Genomic DNA, 17,545 nt, shown 5'->3' with positions numbered 1-17,545 from the left:
CCGAAGCTGGTGACGTAGATGTCTGTTCTCACCTGAGTGATACGCTCTGAAACACAGATACAGGTTCCTCGCCAGGGCCTCAGCTCACAGTTCAGGGGGACATAAGTCAGGGTGCAGTAAACGGGGTCAGGGCGCCTACGTGGACTGCTCTTGTCAAAAAGGAGAGAGGGTCAACTCATGGTTTAAGCAAACGTCCCTGATGAAAATGCAAATAATGAAGAAGGACTAAACACTTTTCCTCTGGGGGTGGATTTGCTAGGGGGCCCTCCTCACCTAACGGAGCAGGTTCAGATGTACACATGCAAAGCTGGTGGAGCCAAGGGCCCTGCACACGCCTGAAATGCATGGGATTCTCAGCACACAGTCAAGCCAGCTGTAGCCTGACAGCATATTTTACTACTCATTTAGTTTCATCAGCTTTACAGGGTCAAAGTAAAAACTAGTTATGGCTCTAGTGAAAAATTAAACCTGTAATATCCAACGTGTAAAGAACACTTGCACTAAAAGTGGTTTTCTGAAAAGGACTTGCAGAGACAGGAGGGTATGAGGTGGATGATAAAGTATTTCCTAACATAGGGCAACTTCAGCTTCAGTATCACCCAAGAAGTGGTTTCTCCTTAAGTGGACCGGAATGGATGTTACCGTTATCTGGGGAGAAAAAGGAGTTTTCAGGGAGACCACTTCCCCTGGCTTCTTGCATCTGGAAAATGACAACATGCAGCAGCCTTGGCAACACCACCAATTCAAACTGCTAGCAGGGAAGCCCTTTGAGGAATTGTCTGAATCACGGCAAACGTAGGCTTGAGATTGGGTTTAAGCAACAATGTGCCTTGGGCCTCGAGGGCCTCAGCAGGGCCCACACCCACCTCCGAGCCCAGGCCTCAGTCTGTTGTCGTAACCATCTAGCAGCCCATCCAGGATCCTGGTGAATATCGTGATGTTGTCATCGGTCTCCGCTTTTACAGAGCCGGTTGGCATTTGTGAAAAGCTTTTTAACAGAGAAACAAAAGGAGGAGTTCAGACTTTGTTAACTGTTTCTTACAATTTGTTCTCAAAGTATAGAAACGGGGAATGATATGTTGACTTGTCTTGGAGGGAGGACATCTAAGAATAATTTCCTGTACCATCCAGGCTGTTTTGCTTACATAATCCTTATTCTTGAATATCTTAAAGTGAAAGTGAAGTCGCTCAGTTGTGTCCGACTCTTTGCGACCCCATGGACTGTAGCCCGCTTCTCAGTCCACGGAATTTTTCAGGCAAGAATACTGGAGTGGGTTGCCATTTGCTTCTCCATTGAATGTCTTAAACAGCCCTAATTCTTGAATAGCCAGTCTGAGAATGCTGGCTCTGGGCTGGTCACCCATCAAATCAAACTCCATGCCTCCCAGACTCTGAAGAACTCTTTGAGTTGATGGTGCAGCCATTTTTAAGGCATATTAGTCACTGCACATGGACTGGCAGAACCTCACCCACTTGTGGGGTGTTTCAGCAGTTTGGTTCAAATACAGAGAACTGAGCCTTCACTTTGTTAGTTACTCCACTGCAATGGGCTATGGGGCACCGGGGGACATTAAAGCTTCTGTCTAATTTGAAAGTAAGATTGCTGGGCCCACATTTTCCTGCATCCTTGACTGGGACCACTTGTGCTGTGAGCATTATGCCGGCACGGATCACTGGTGGGGGGCGGTGGGGGGCTTCCGCACCGTCAGCTCTGCTGGCTGCTGGCACGCTCCTCTGTCAGAGCAGAAGCTCTGAACCCAGGCTGAAAACCCTGACTTTACGTGATGTGGCCCCAGAGCAGAGACTCAGGGAGCACAGTGTTCTGTGACCAACATGTCAACTTACAATAAAACCCCAAGTGTTATTGAGTGGGTGGTTCACAGGAAGAACGGTCTAATTTGTACAATTCAGCAACAAACTTATTCAGGCCTCAAAAGTCTTGTGTCAAAAAAACATGTATGCCAATGGAGCAGGTGGAAATGAGAACCGGCCCTGAGCAGATGTGGGCAAGCTGAAGAAGTTATCAGCAGGGAAAGAAAGCCACAGTCTAGAAGACAATTGAACACCTGAACATCACGGGTTCCACCTCAGAAGTCCATCCATTGCTACCTGTTCAGACGTGCAGATAGCAAGGTGTGTGTTATCACCAAGAACCTGACCTGCCATCTGGCTCGGCTTCAAGGGGAACTCATCCTGGGGAGAGCCGGCTGTGGCTCCATGAAGTCAGCACCCCTGGTACTTGGGAGGAGAACAGGGGGCTGCTGGGGCCCCTCTGGTGTCACTGTGAGGCCCCACTCTGCTCACACGCATTCTCTTCTGAAATAGTTGCAGTGAAAGCTGAACCTCGCCATCAGCAGGAGCACATTTGTGCTGCCCCACCCTCTTCTTGAAAATTGGTCATTTTCACCAACTGCATCTAAACAGATCAATCCTCTAATGGCCTAAAGTGTCTCCCTTTTGAATGAACAACTATAATGTTCTTTGGATCTAATTTTCTCATCACCATTAAAATGCATATAGTTGAAGCTCTAACAACCTAAAATCCAGTCCTGTTAGACTGAATTATGTACCTTTGGAGCCCACAGACACATTTTTTTTCCCTTTACTCTGTGACTTAGTACTTAAAAATACTGAATTCCCTTTTCTCTGACATCCATTGTAGTTTCACACAGAAAGACAAAGCACTCAGCCTTGAAAACCTAACTTCAGAATGAAGGGCCTTAACACTGTCCTCCAAACTTATGAAAGAAAGTCTGTGCATGGGCCCAGCTGAGCAACAACAGAGCAACTATTGCTCAAACTAACTCTGGCCTCAACGTCCACTTCGTGTGAAGCTCACAACAATCACCAGTTTGGTTACTCAATTCTAGGTTTTGTCCAGGTGTCCAATTTTTGGAAGGTCCCTGTTGGCTCTTTAACTTAGAAGAGAGGTGACAGCATGCAAACTAGCAGAAAAAAGCTATCACTTGTATGTGAAATCTAAGAAAGCCAACTCGTAGACACAGACAGTAACCAGGGGCTGGGCTGATGGAATTTGGGAGATGTTGTTTAAGGTTACAAACCTGCAACTAGAAAAAAAATAATTTGGGGGAATCTAACGCACAGCGAAGTAATTCTAGTTAATAATATTATGTTATAAACTTCAAAGTTAATAAAAGGCTAGCTCTTGTTTCCATCACAAAAAGGTAATGACTTAATAATTATGTGATATGACAAAGGTGTCAGCTACTGCGAAGGTGGTAATCACACTGCAATATATAAATGTATCAAATCAACATGCTACATACCCCAATTTACACAATGCTACATATCAATTCTATCTTAATAAAAAATATAAAAGTCACAATAAAAAAAAAAAGAAAAAGCATACCTTAATGTTTCAAGTACATTTTAAGAACTATTGCATTATCTGTTGTGAATATATTCTTAAATTATATTTGCTCTGAATAGCCTTGACTGTCAGGAGACAGAGACCATGGGGATGGCCACAGACCACTTAGTCCCATCATGTCTCCAGGAGCGCTGCCTCCTAGACACCCTTGCAGGAATTTCAGTATCTGCCCCCTTTTGCTATAACTGTTTCTTGCATTTATCTGTAGACTTAAAAAAAAAAAATAGGTGCCACGGCTGGGGATTTGCCATGATTTCTTCTCTGTATTTATTGAAGGTAGGGCCTAGGATGTCACAAATAGTTTCTTTAGAAGTCCTGAAAAATGACTGTCGGGGCAGGAGTAGAGGTTCCTCTCATGAACAACTGGAAAGTCCTCCTCAGTCCATAAATCCTTCTCAGAAACCATCCCTTTGTAACTCGTGGTTACAAAATGCACCGTCTTCACAGCTATGGAGAGGAAGGCCTCCCCTTACGACTGAAAGCAAATGGTGTGCCAGCATACAGGAGACTCTCAGAGTGGCCTGGTGAACTTTCTCATGCATATCAAGTTGTATAATTTTTACAGACTGCTCCTGATATAGAGTGACTTCAGCTTGCCTTGTTCCATTTGGGCTAGGAAAACAAAACGGCACACAAATACAGGGCTGTGCCTTCAGCGAGCAGTTCCATTCAGTGAGCAAATCCACAAGGCCTCCCGGTGGAAAGACAAGACACCCTCAGCCCTCTGGGGTACAGGAAGCAGGCTTCAGCTTGCGTCTTCACGGTTCTGGGTAAAACCAAAGAGCTCTGCCAGCCCTCAGGTCAGCTGTGAGTGCACCGCCACTTCTAAGGTAAGCTGAAGGCTCTGTTCTTGCGGGAAGCAGATTCTGTGAACTAAGTAAGACTAGCTCCATTATTTTTAACAACAATTTTATATAAAGTAGAAATCCTTGAAAAATGTGGTGATTTTCCCTTCAGTATCAGGATGAATAAACTAGGTTGTCTGAAAATTTGAACTATTTTCTTAGAGTTAGTGCATGTTTTCTACAAATAATGCCACTACAAATAACGTCCATGAAACAGCTGCAACATTTTCATATTATTGATGTTTCAGAAAAGGGACAATAAAGGAAATACAGATCCAACCATTCATGTTAAAACATCCTCGTTTTTTACATCTTCTATACAAAAGGCACATGGACTTGATCCCTAAGCTTGAACGCTGAGCCCCACGTTCCAGGCTGAGGACGGAAGGTGATGGTTGGGATATGGGCAGGGACACAAGTGGGACCCAACGCTCAGGCAGTGGAAGGACTTCCTCAGACGCTGTGACTGGCCCCCACCAGGCTTAAAGGTCTGGGTCTTTCAGGGACTTCTGACGAGGTGGAGTAGGGAACAGGCAGCCATAAATGTGGTCCACTAGTGGTTTATTTCACAAGCAGAGTTTTCAGAACAAAAACATGCATGACTTTAGACTCAACTCCAGTAATTGTGCAAACTTCACTCCTGTCCCTGTGGTCTTACCTCTGGTGTCTTCAGGGCATTTGAACCTGTGACTTTTGCATTAGCTTTTTCCGGATTTCTAGACCCTAGAGCCTCAGCCTTAACTGACCCAGGAGGAACAGGCACTGGTATTTTTTAAGGTCCCCAAGTGATCTTCATGTGAAGTCAGAGGGGAGAGGGACTGTTCTAAGAGGGACCTAGATAGCTAAGTTGGAAACAGGCTGCTCTGTGAACCAGCTGCCAAAGTGACTCCAAATGACCCCAGAGAGCACCTGTCTCCATCACATCTTCACAGAGGTTCACTGTCCCAGCAGCTCAGCTCAGCAAAGGCATTGTGGATGGCGACCGTGTACCTGGCATTGTGGCGGGAACTGTGACGATGACAAAGGTGGCATCCCTAACCTTGGGGTCTAAAAGAATGGGCCATGTTCCCAGAGGATTCCTGAAGAACATGATTGCTTCAGGAGTCTTATATGCAGGGCATCCTAGGACCCGAAAGTAGAGAGATCAAGCTTTGTATGAGGTCAGAAGAAAGGAAAGCAGACCTGAACCTTCAAGCATGAAGATCAGGTCTCAAGCCAAAGGAAGGGGTCTGTGAGTAGTGGCACTAAGAAAAAAAATTGGTAGATTGGGATTGATATATACACATTATTATATATAAGACAGATAACTAATAAGGACCTACTGTATAGCAAGGGAAATTCTATTCAATATTCTGTGATGACCTATATGAAAGAAGACTATAAAAGAGTAGATATAAGTATACGTATAACTGATTCACTTTGCTATACAGCAGAAACTAACACAACATTGTAAATTGACTATACTCCAAAAAAATTAAAACAAAAAAAGAAAAATATTGACATTTGCAGTGGGCATGTAAGAATCCTAGTGAGAAGAGCCCTGTGTGGGGGTCAAATCACAGCATATTCAGGTGACAAGCTCCACCTCCAGGATCTAGCCTCTCAACAGGGGCATTGTCTTTCCTTGTGGCCTCAGGCACCTCGGGGATGATGGGCTTATCTGAGGCAAGACTGGCGATGGAGAGGGCCAGTGTTCAGGACATGCAGGGCTGCAGAGGTGGGATGGACAGGCCATCAGCAGGGTTTCTGACTCGAGCTGGGGAGAAATGGGGAGGGAGGAATCTGAATGCAGCAGGACCAGGATCCCGAGAGCGCTTTCTCCAAAACCAGGGATCAAGGTGGGTGACACCTGCAGTAGAACCCATGCATTACTCTGAAAGGGGAGAGTTGTATTAGTCATCAAATCTAAGAGTCTTTTTGTTTTTGAGGAAACTTTACTCCAGTGTAACTTTTCTATCAGTGTGAATGCCTCTGCTAGTAATAACACTGCAGTAGAGTCCACCTTTAAAGGTGTTTCACTGTACCAAGTGATGCTTGATGATGCCTCCTTATTTCAGTATTTTAAATGGTTCAAGTTGAACAGTTACATCATCATTTCTGGGGAAGAAAAGTCTTTTGAGTCTCGTACCACAAATGGTGCTATTGATGGCAATATGTGATGCATTTCTTGTGATCTCTGCTTATGCTGACAGTCATTTTCGATTTCCATAAAATGGTATAGATAATTGCATCTGCAGACCAGCTTTAATATGAACTTACTTTGGGACTTGAACAGAATTGCTTTTAAGCAACAGCTTGTCTGTCTTCTTGAACTGCATTTTTTGCATTCTTTCTCCAGTATATAGTTACTTCTGAGAGAAGTATCTTCAGTTTTATTCGCTCATTACTTTAAGCTCATTAAATAAGTACCTCTAAATGGCACTGTTTCGTGATGTTTTCCTCAAATTTCCATTACAAACCACTTTAGTTAACTATGTTAAAATACGTAAACTTTAAAAAATACCATGGTGGATATAACCAGACATGAAAATAAAACTCAAATTTCCAATTAAATTGTTTCCTCTTATGATGGAAAATATGGATCAATTGGCACGTGTGCTTTATGTGGATAAAGCTGTGTCCATAAAGCTTTATGCCAGAACTCTTAGGTGGCTTCCACGTCAAAAGTGCCCGTGGTCCTGCCCATCACTCTCTGGACAGAGCTCAAGCCCATCCCACCCCTGCCCACCACCCTGTATGTAGATATTCCACGCTTGTCCCCACTACTGCAGCCTGTTTCAGGATCCTACAACCTGCAAGGTAGGACCCAGGTGCCTGCCTTACAGGCCACACCCCCGTCATCTGACCCCAGACTTCCCTAGACTCATCCCCTTCCTTTCCCCCAGCTACAATGGGTGCTCCACAAATGTGGTTATAAAGCACATGAATCATCCCGGTGCTTATTACATGTGGGTCTCCCTCCTCCCTAACCAGTCCCATCAGTAACTACATCAGATCTTTGAAAAGTCTCTCATTCACCCTATATTCCCTTTGAGGTATTGCTCCATCCTCAGCCTCTCATCTGAAGAGAGGCTCTCCCACTGAAGATCTGTCTGCTCAAAGGTCTCTGCTGGCTCTCTGCCCTGCTCTTGCCCCCACCTTACCCAGGATCCCAGTGAAATCTTCTGTGGCTGCTCCTCCCAGTGCCAAACCCATGGGTCCAGTCTCAGCCCTCAGCTGACCCCATCCCCTTCTTACAGTGCAGGACATGGTCTCTTTCTTCTTAACTTCCCCGGTCTCTTCTCCTTAAACCTGGCATTTCCCAGGGCTGTCTAGAGACACTCCTTCAGTCTAAACTCAATCTCTAATTGATCTCATTCAATCTAATGGCTTTAAATATCTCTCTCAAGTTCATGTCTTCAGTCCCAAACTCTGTCTCTCTGACTCCACACCTGTATGCCCAATGGCCTGCCTGGCCGCTTGGATATCTAACAAAGCTTGCACAGGTCCGGAACTGCATTCATGATTGATTCTCAGTGGCCTCCTCCACTGCTGTCTCTTCCAGCTCAACAACAGCCTATTGAACCCACCACCTTCTCAAGCCTTCGTTCATGTCCACGGCAGCCCATCAACTGATCCTGCTGGCCAAAATGCCCCTCCCCTAGGGTACTGCCTTTGCCTCTTGATTGCCTTTCCTGGCCCCTCCTTTACTAAGTCTCCCCACCCAGGAGTTTACTTTCCACTTACAGCCAGTCAGCTTTACTGTTTGTAATTCTGCTGTCACGTCTCAACGGATCAGATTTCACCCTTCAACGGCCAACTGCTTGTCCCGATGCTACCCCGCATGGCCTACAGATGAACTGACTATCCCCACCCACGCTGCCTCTCTGGCCCTGCCTCCCACCCACCTTCCCCGTCCTCAAGCTGGCCTCTTCAATCACCTTGCTTCTGCTGCTCCTCTCAACAGTCCGATCATTGCCACCAAGATAGGCTCATTCTTCAGACATCTGCTTGAGTACATCTCCCAGCACACTCACTACCTCCTACTCTGAATTACTCTTTACAGCAATCCTTGTGACCCAATTGATAAGTATGTGTTTACTTACTGCACCAGAAGGAGCCCTCCTGGAAGGCAGGCTTTGCTCTGCCCATCACAGGGTCTCAGCACCTAGGACAGTGCCTGGCACGTAGGAAGGACTCAACAGATCCTGACGCAGCTGCAGGGCACCATCCTGCAGAATGCCCAAACCCCAGCCCAGAACCTGTAACTGTGGCTATGTGCCCTTACACGGGAGGGAGACTGCCAGTGGGACTAAGCTTGTGGACTTTGCTGTGCCCAGCCCATGAGTCTAGCAAACCTTGGCGCTTTTTGGTCACAACGCCCAGAAGGACACTGAACTTAGCACTCCCTTCTTACCTGGCCATGTTTCAGCACTTAACATACACGCATTGATCCTTCACATCAACCCTGTGGCGTAGGATCTGTTATTACTTTCACTTGGAGATTAGGAAACTTGAGCTGCAGGCAGGCTTAGTAACTGCTGCCACAAAGAGCAGCTTCACTGTCTTCTGTCAGAATGATACCTACATCCCTGAAGTAGGAACTAAATTGATTATGGAGTGATGGCCCAATTTCTTCCTGTTGTTAAAAGTGAAAATGAACTGGCCCTGGGTTTCATTTATTTTTAGGTTTGCCTTTTGATCTTATCTTGAGATAAATTGTTAAATAAATACAAATAAAACACAATTTTCAATGAACTGCTAAAGTCTGTTTCATTGTATATCTTAATTTTCCTATAACATGGTTCCCTCTCTATTACATTATATTTCATAGCATATATTTTGTATTCAATTTTATTCAGGCTACAAAAGACTATCTTTAGAGCAGTGCTATTTGAGTTCTAGGTTAGAAGATTCCAATGTACAGATTTTTCCCCATTCTATCCCTTTTTGTTGCAGCTTAAATATCCAGACATTCTGGAGAAGGTCCTGCATTGATGGTGCTAGCCCAGGCCCTCAGCCTGGGGATGGACCCTGAGTTTCCCACTTTTCAATGATGAAACTTAGACATGTTTCTCTGTATTCCATCACCTTAACTCTTTTCACCTACAAAGAGACGATTCTGTGAAAATTAAACACATTTCTTTTGAAAATGCATTCTGGAAATGAAGAAGTACTCATGTAAGCACTTATAACTATTGTTGCTGCCATCAGAATTCTACTTTTGATTCTAATATTTTCCTTTGAAATTTCACACCAATTAAAATATGCATGTTATGCAATTGCACCTTTGTATAAAAAATCCCAAAGCCCACATTCTCCTTCTCCCCTTGAAGCAAGCCAGTTACTCATCTTGGAGCTGATGGCCAGAGAAGGGCTGGCTGGGTCGACTCTGGCTGACTGTCCATCTAATCTTTGCTTAGCAGTTTTAAGTTTCTAAGCGTGTAATTTGGAAGTATTTTGTTTTAGTGCCTTAAAAAAGTGTTGGCATCACTCTGTAGCAGGGTCTTAGTCGGGCTTTCCTGCAATGCAGAAGACCCCAGTTCCTTTCTGTGTCAGGAAGATTCCCTGGAGAAGGGATAGGCTACCCCCTACAGTATTCATGGGCTTCCCTGGTGGCTCAGATGGTAAAGAATCTGCCTGCAATGCGGAACACTTGGGTTTGACCCCTGGGTCGAAGGGCAGATCCCCTGGAGGAGGAAATTGCAACCCACTCCAATATTCTTGCCTGGAGAATCCCTATGGACAGAGGAGCCTGGTGGGCTACAGTCCATGCAGTCGCAGAGTTGGCCACAACTGAGTGACTAAGCACAGCTCACACAGCATCTTGGTCACCTGAGAAGTTTACCATGTGCGAGGTCTCTGGCCATCCCCGCAGCCTCCACGTAATGCCTTCTCACTGTGAGTGTCCTATCCGCTTCACAGCACTGCTCTGTGGTTTTATAACTGTCGTGATGACCATTCGTCCTGGTCTTGTGAATTTGCAGCTATAAGCAGGAAGAACTTTCCATGTGGGGATTTCCCTCTTGCCATTTAAAAAGACATCGTGAGTATGTGAATGACTCAGAGAGTGCACTTTCTGCTCTAGTTGAGAAGAGAACTGTCCTTAAGAACGTGTATGAACAGGCCCTCTTCATGAAACCAACAGTCCTGGTTAGCATGCTTGTGTAGACAGATAAAGAAGAACCTTATCTGTTCCTTTTCTTAAGCTACTTCTACAAGAACCTGCCTATAATTGCCAATTATAGAATACTGTTTTCCAAAGACTATTTGAATTATAGCACCCATGTGATAAAATTCTAATGCATTTTTTACTTTCTAATAGATAAACCTCTAAAAAGTGTTTAATATTATTAAATGAATCACATTTTACCATATAATTGAGTTGATAATCCTCAAATCTATCTTATAATTATCACTGATCTAATCAAGTCTGAAAAGTATGATTTTTCAGAGGATGATAAACTAACTTCAGATTAAATTATATTTTGACCTTACATTGATGCAAACATCATTTCTGTGCTGGTGTCTTTACACCATGTATGCGTGATTACTGGTTAAAATAACTATAATCCCTCAAATTATACCATGCCTCTGAATGTGACATCACACAAGGCCGACAGTCAGATATGTCTCTGTTCTATTATACACTTGACTCATGCTCTGTTATATAACCTAAAACTAACAGAAGAATTACAAAGGCTACTGAAAATGAGCTACTGGTGGCTCTGATCAAATTTAGAAAATAAAAGGGAGAAGAAATGAGACTCATATTTTCAAAGCAATTTCACCTTATCTTATGTAATCACCAAATACATTTTACTTACCACATATAAATTTCCTGATCGCCAGCTCCACACGTTTTTCGCAAACAGTGTATGATTTTGTATTGCACAGAAGCACAAGCGTCCTGCCTCTTTCCTCTGCTCTCTAACTGAGAGCAGTTTCCTATCACTCTCTTTCCCCTTCACCAGTTGTCTGACTTTCTTTACGTATTTACAGGTATCCACATTTCTTTTGTCCCTCAATGTGCAAATTACGGCCTTTCATGCTTCCCTGTTCACCTTTCTTTAGAACAAAATCACATAAACTCTTCCTTTGGAGGAAGATAACAGAGCTTACCAAGCTCTTTTTCTCTGTAATCTCAGAACGGAAAATTCTCTCTACCCTGATGCAGAGAATTCCTTTCAAAATTATGCCCCCTTCCTCTATAGATCAGTCTGACTTAGACCTTCCCTGAAAACCGTGTGCAGTCAAGACGAGAACCCCAGGACCGCCCGGCAGGCTTCCTTTGAGGACAAAACCCCAGCACAACCAGCGTGGTAAAACCCCCAGTTAGCCATCTTTTCCTCTCGTCTTCCTGACTGTAAGCCAGGGCTAACGATGCTCAGCTTATAAGTGTCCTCTAAAACAGACAGTGTTACAATAGGCACTGCATATTGCAATAGATATTATTTTGTCAAGATTTTAAATCAAATAAGTGTTCTGAAACTTTCTTTGCAATTTGATAAAATTATTCTTAAGCTCATTTACAGTAATAACCAAGTGAGAGGAGCCTTGCATGAAAAGGGAAATCGATAGGGCCTTGTGCCCCTAGACGTCAGATGCCTTCTGCTGAAAACCATACCCTACTTGACTTCCCACTTTGCTACAGATCTTGGTCCCCAGAAGCAATTGGACGCACAAAACCAAGAGCTAAAAGCACTTAGGGGAGCTGACGTAAAATTCCACTTACAGAAAGATCTTCTAATAGAAATGATCTCAAATACTTAAAGCAATTGTAGGATGGATATGTTCACAGGTACGTAGGAAAACAACACAATCTGAAACAATGCAAACGCCCCTAACTAGGGAAGTAGCCCATGACAAAGCGTTTATGTACTGCAATACACTTGTCCATTCTACGTCATACATTTTAAGACCTTGTGGTAACAAAGTATGTGAATAAAGCACAAAAATACAGAACTGAAAACACAGTATGATCCCAACTGTATAAAGCTAGGCATAGAAGCAATAGAAAGAAACACACCAGAATGGGAAGGATGATTGTATCTGTGTGGTGGAATTAAGGATATTTTCCTTTTTCACATACTATTCTGTGTTTCATTAATTTCTGCAGGTGTCATTTTTAGGATGGACTATTAAACTTGTATCTGACAGGTTCAAAACTTCTCCAACAACTAACTGTCTAAGGAGATTAAGGGGTATCCTACTACTCGTTCTGTATTAGCTTCTAGAAATTAAGAGTTATCTCTCTATTTTGAAGATGACCTCAGAAAGTCATTAAATTGAGTAAGAAATTAAGTACAGCTGCTTCTAATGGCTAAACTCCATATGTACATTTCTTCATACTTCAGACTTTCATCCACCAGGTAAGCATAGTACCTTCTTGACTATAGAATATGCAGATTCACAGAAATATATTCGACTAAAATCTTAGGGAAAAAATACATGTTTCCAATCCTAGCATATTTCTTACCTCTGAAATATTGATAAATATATGCAATATATCAGTAAGCAAACTACCTACCTAATGTAGTAACTCGGAAATTTAAAATACTGTGTTTGATTTCACTTCTAAACACACTTCTCAGGCAGGAGGGATGTATGCAGGGTGTATGTGGGAACACTAAGGTTAAATCCTAGAAGATTTAGCAGCAGGGAGAGCCCTTGGAAGGGAAGACATTCACTGAACAGACAAGGAAACCAAAGGCACAAGTAGGGAAGTACCCATTCAAGATGAGCAGCAAGGTAAGAATAACAACCGACACTGTCCCAAGGGAATGCCCTGACTGGCTAGAAGGCCATCCCATGGGCATGGGTAGCACGCTCACTCTGTCCCCTTCACGGTGCTGAGGGCCAGACAAGTCTCTGATGGAGCTGGAACACAGCGCCATGCCGTCATGTACCGGCCACACACCTGGGGAAGGGCACGGACCTCCCTCTCTCTGCTTTCTCGTCTGTACAGACCTGGGAATGTCAGAAGTACAGAAAATGTCCTGAGAACAAGGAGAGAGGGTCATGGACTTTGGAGGGGCCTCCTTCCTGCCAACTCATGGGCATGTATTGCAGAGCCACTGCGCCCTGCGGATGCCTCCATGATTCACACAAGGGCAACCTTCACCACTGATTTTCACATAAGGGGTGTTTGGCGACTTTTGTCCTAAAATGTAACTTCTTCATTACACTCCACCAACTTTGAGTTGGGGTCTCCCTGGTGACTCAGGGGTAAAGAGCCCGCCTGCCAAGGCAGGAGACACAGGTTCAATCCCTGGGTGGGGAAGATCCCCTAGAGAAGGAAATTGCAACCTACTCCAGTATTCTTGCCTGGAGAATCCCAGGGACAGAGGAGCCTCGTGGGCTATAGTCCAAGGGGTTGCAAAGAGTCGGATACGACTTATCGACTAAACACACCACCAACTTCAAGTTAGGATCCTTGTGATTAGCCACAGCAATTTTGGGAAGAAGAGGACAGAGTCAGCACCTCATAAGAAGTTTGTCAGGAACGTGGGTTATCACTGGTTTGATGAAAAACTATTAGAATCAGTACACTGATACTAAAGGCCAAGATGAAAGAGCCTAAAGGCACTGGTAACACCAAATGCCCTGGTGTCCTGCAGATCATCAAACACATACAGTTTCTGGTATCTGCGTCTGCACTCTGATGGCCACAGTTCAAGGCCTTTGGCTCAAGTCAGGACCACTGTGAGTCCTTGTCAGTGCCACCTAGGGTAGGCGTGGCTTTAAAGGCAAATTCCGTTACAGAATGGAACTAAGGACGACAAAGAATGTTGCCCACTGCTTTGTCCAACAAGCATTAAACGTCCTTCATGCAGGTCAGCTTTTGAATCCTGCTTTAACCTGAGTGGGAGGAAACACAGCTTACTCTGAAACCATCTTCGGTTTCCACTTCTGAAAACATAATCTGCTTCTTTTCTCTGACTGACTTCAGAGACCTCATACTTGGAGCAGCCTTGCTCGGAATGAAGCGTGGGGTAAGGCAGGGACTCTTATAAGGCTATGGGACTGCAAAGGTGGTCAAGGAGGGCTTGCTGATACACTGCTCAGCAAAGTTTCTAAAAGGTACTTCTGCCCTGAAAATTGTAAAATCAAAGCATAGACAATAACTTACCCAAAGTGACTGGCTAAGTTCATGGAAATACAAAAGAGAAGGAGGTTTTTGATCATGATAAAGCTAGAGAACATTCCATTGTCCATTCCCAGTAAGAATAACAGCTGAAGCAGATGAATTTGGAAGAAGAGCTATTCCTTTCTCCACCTTGATCTTGAAGCTGAAAGGGGAAAAAACATAAACATGACTGTTGTCATGAAACAGCTCCTAGAATCAAATCACACTGCTAACACACACAATTCATACAGAAAGGAGCCTGGCTGTCCTTGTCCATCATGGCTCCATATCAGGAGTTATCTGTGTTCAATGGCCAGTAAGTTGGGGTGTAAAAAGAAATTACAGTAGGCTTAATTTTCACCTTTACTCAAGGTGCAGAATCATTTTCCTAATTTATCTTTCCCATGTCGCAAATTCTTTGTTTTACTTTTTCCATGTGATCAAATGACCCTCTAGTCCTATTATTAGAATCAATGCCTGAAGTTATCTAACTGTATTTTACATCTGTCAAATCCACAAGTGGAATAATTTTACCTTTCTGAAATATTTGCCACGCGTCAAAGCCAGCAAGCTACTCCTTGTTCTGCAAGGTGCTATGAGAAAGTATGTGGAAAGAGGGGAAAAAAGGCACATTTAAACAGGTCTTCCGCAAGATCACGACAATATAAGAACTGCTTATAAAAGAAGGCTGCCACTTTCTCAGCAATCTGTCCCCATGACTAAAGAACTTAGTAATCACTGCATTTGGGAAAGTCTCTCGGCTCTGGGTTATATGCTGGGCCCTAATTAATGCATTTGAAATCCAAGCAGGCACAATCCCTGGGCTCTGCAACTAACCCTAGAGAAGGGATATATTTCTCAATATGCGCATAATGCAAATGGATAGACATCATATAGGAGCACCGCGTGTTCAAAAGCAACATTTTCCCGAGGAGACCCCAGGCCAACTCCGGAAGAGAGAAACACACAACAGGTACTTCGACCTCCGAAACCAAGGCCCTCGAGTCGAGAAAGGCAGGGCGGGGATCGCCTGGGTGCGTCCAGGGGCTGCTCTCCAAACCCCGGGCCGGAGTCCCGGCGGCGAGCACGCGGCGCTGCATGCGGGAAACCCGGGCGGCACCTCCTGCCGCCCTCAGCCTGGTGAGAGTCGGGACCAGGCTTTTGGGGGAGTCGGGACCCCCAAAGACAGGCTGGCTCCCACGGTCCCGGGACCGCCGCGGGGGCTCGCGGGCGCGGGGGTGGCACTGCAGAGCTGCAGCCTCCGCGCCCGGGCGCCCGCGGCCGGGTAGAGTCGGCCGCCCGCCCGGTCCGCAGCGGCGCGCCCAGCGCCAACCGTTTGCCCACCCTCCCCGGCTTGCTTCTGGCCCGGCAGACCTGCCCTGCTGCCGCCCCGGGTCCGAGCGGAGCGTCCTGCCGCGCGGCGCTTTCCTCCTCGGCCCGGAGCGCGCTGTGCAGCGTCGGCTCCGTGTCTCCCGGCCTCGAGCCGCCAGCGCGACCCGCTCGCGCCCCCGCCCCAGTCTCGAGCCCGAGCCCGCGCCCACCGCACAGGAAGCGCCCAGCCCGCCGCGCCTCGGAGCCCGGCGGCTGGCGGGGTCCCCGGGGGGCGTTTTCGGCCCTCGGCTCGGGTGACCGCGGCGGGAGCCTCGTGCCCCAGTTCCTACCGGCAGGTCCGTGGGTCCTGCGCCCTGGCGCCCCGTCCGGCGGCGCCGCGCTGCTCTGGACGCCCCTGCCCTCCCGCTCGGGCTGCGCCTCCGCAGTCGCCGGGGGAAAGTTTGGGCTCCCGGCCGCCCGCGGCGCCCCGCCTGCCTCCACCGCCCTCCCCGAGCCAGGCAGCCTCGAGGAGAGAGCTGCGGGCCGAGCCGGGGCCGCTTGCCCTCCCGCCGCCGCCCGCAGCTCCTGACCCCACGGCCCCGGTCCCGCGCGCCCGGGCTTACCCCGCGCACCGGCCCGGGAAGGCGAGCCGTCGGCGAGGGCGCATCCTCCTCCCCCGTCTGCTCTCCCCGGCTGGCAGGCGCGGAGGCCGGTGCGGCGTCACCGCCCCGTGCAGCCAGCGCGAACTTCCCCGGTGCTCCCGGGCCGAGCGCCTCGGGCGCCCCCCGCGCTCCCGCCGCCGCCCTGCGGCTCAGCTCCGCGCCCGAGGCCGCGCGCCGCCCCGCTGCAGAGCCCCCGGCGCCCCCGGCGCGCCGGCGCGCGCTCTCACCTCGCCCGAGCGCTACATGTCGGCTCCGGCTCTGAGAAACGCTCCTCTGAGGAGGCGCTCCGGTAGAGGCCGCCAGACTCTCACCAAACGCGCCCTGGCCCCGGGCCGGCTGCGAGGAAGGGGGAGCGTTCGGGGACCCCGGCTTGACCAGCTCTGGGACAGGCCACGTTTCTGATGAAGTTTCTTGGTGGCCTGCGGGAGTGTATCGGCGCCTCGTGTCCCTCTTTTTAGGACTGAGATGGAAAGGGGGTGTCCAGGCAGCCGCCGAAGGCCAGGGCGCCGAGAGCTTTCCTGTCTCAGGACCAACCCTGAGCGCCTTTCTGGCCGGGCCTAAGTCCTGCCTCAGTCCTCCACGCAGCCCCCTGTGTCTGCAGCTCCTACTCTCTATTGGAAGAAAACTGGCCTCTTTAAAAAATTGTAATTCATTGCTATGGGAAGGAAAGTCAGTAAAATGGATTAATTAGAATTGAACGCTTACCTAATTGCTCTGTACATTTGGGGAGGCTGGGAAGTTCCCTTTCTGGACAACAAGCCTCCTTGTCAGTGACAACAGGACTGAGGGTCTGCAGAATTGAGAGTGGGTCTTGGACGTGAATTCTGCTGCAGGGCGTTACCTCCCGCACCCACGAACAGGTGAAATTCCATTATTGCGGTCATGTTCGTCTCTGCCTCAGCGTGCCTACTCTGAGTGCTGAGGCTGGCTGGCACAAATGACGCTTGAGCAGGATAGGGAGGCAAAGCAGCACAGTTCAGGTTTTAAGATGGCAGCGTCTGATTTTCTCCGGAGGGGATGCCTCTTGGCTATGAGAACACCCAGGGGGAGATGTTCAATATTTAAATAAACCTAGCAAGAACCTGATGGGCAGTGTATTATCATTTCTATGTCTCTGACAAAAGACATAGAAAGACTTTGAGAGTCAGAGTCAGAAGACTGACTGAATTGTTTACAGTCACTCTTAACAGAATAATTGTGAGAAGGGCAAATTTCTAACTCTCCTCCA

The 17,545-nt window shown here is 46.9% G+C and overlaps 1 protein-coding gene across 6 annotated transcripts in view; it reads right to left on the bottom strand.

Moving 5' to 3' along the window:
- Window positions 1-16,594, bottom strand: part of GABRA5 (gamma-aminobutyric acid type A receptor subunit alpha5) — a 95,536-nt gene extending 78,942 nt beyond the window's left edge. For 2 of the 6 annotated variants that reach the window (XM_043922589.1, XM_043922593.1), the window contains exons 1-5: window positions 16,279-16,506; window positions 14,879-14,937; window positions 14,348-14,507; window positions 867-988; window positions 1-46 (exon numbers count right to left, since the gene is read on the bottom strand). The exon at window positions 1-46 is cut by the window's left edge and continues 22 nt beyond it. In XM_043922589.1, the coding sequence (XP_043778524.1) occupies window positions 1-46; window positions 867-988; window positions 14,348-14,433 (254 nt within the window). In that variant the 5' untranslated portion in view covers window positions 14,434-14,507; window positions 14,879-14,937; window positions 16,279-16,506. Of the gene's footprint in view, window positions 47-866; window positions 989-14,347; window positions 14,508-14,878; window positions 14,938-15,718; window positions 15,852-16,005; window positions 16,128-16,278; window positions 16,507-16,544 lie in introns of those variants that run through there. The other 4 variants (XM_043922588.1, XM_043922591.1, XM_043922590.1 and 1 more) reach the window with 4 other exon arrangements.
- Window positions 16,595-17,545: the final 951 nt, after the last annotated feature.

Source organism: Cervus elaphus, chromosome 13 (genome assembly GCF_910594005.1).
Source record: "Cervus elaphus chromosome 13, mCerEla1.1, whole genome shotgun sequence".
Taxonomy (NCBI): domain Eukaryota; kingdom Metazoa; phylum Chordata; class Mammalia; order Artiodactyla; family Cervidae; genus Cervus; species Cervus elaphus.
Note: the sequence above shows the minus strand (reverse complement) of the source record. Positions and strands in the feature narration are given on the sequence as shown.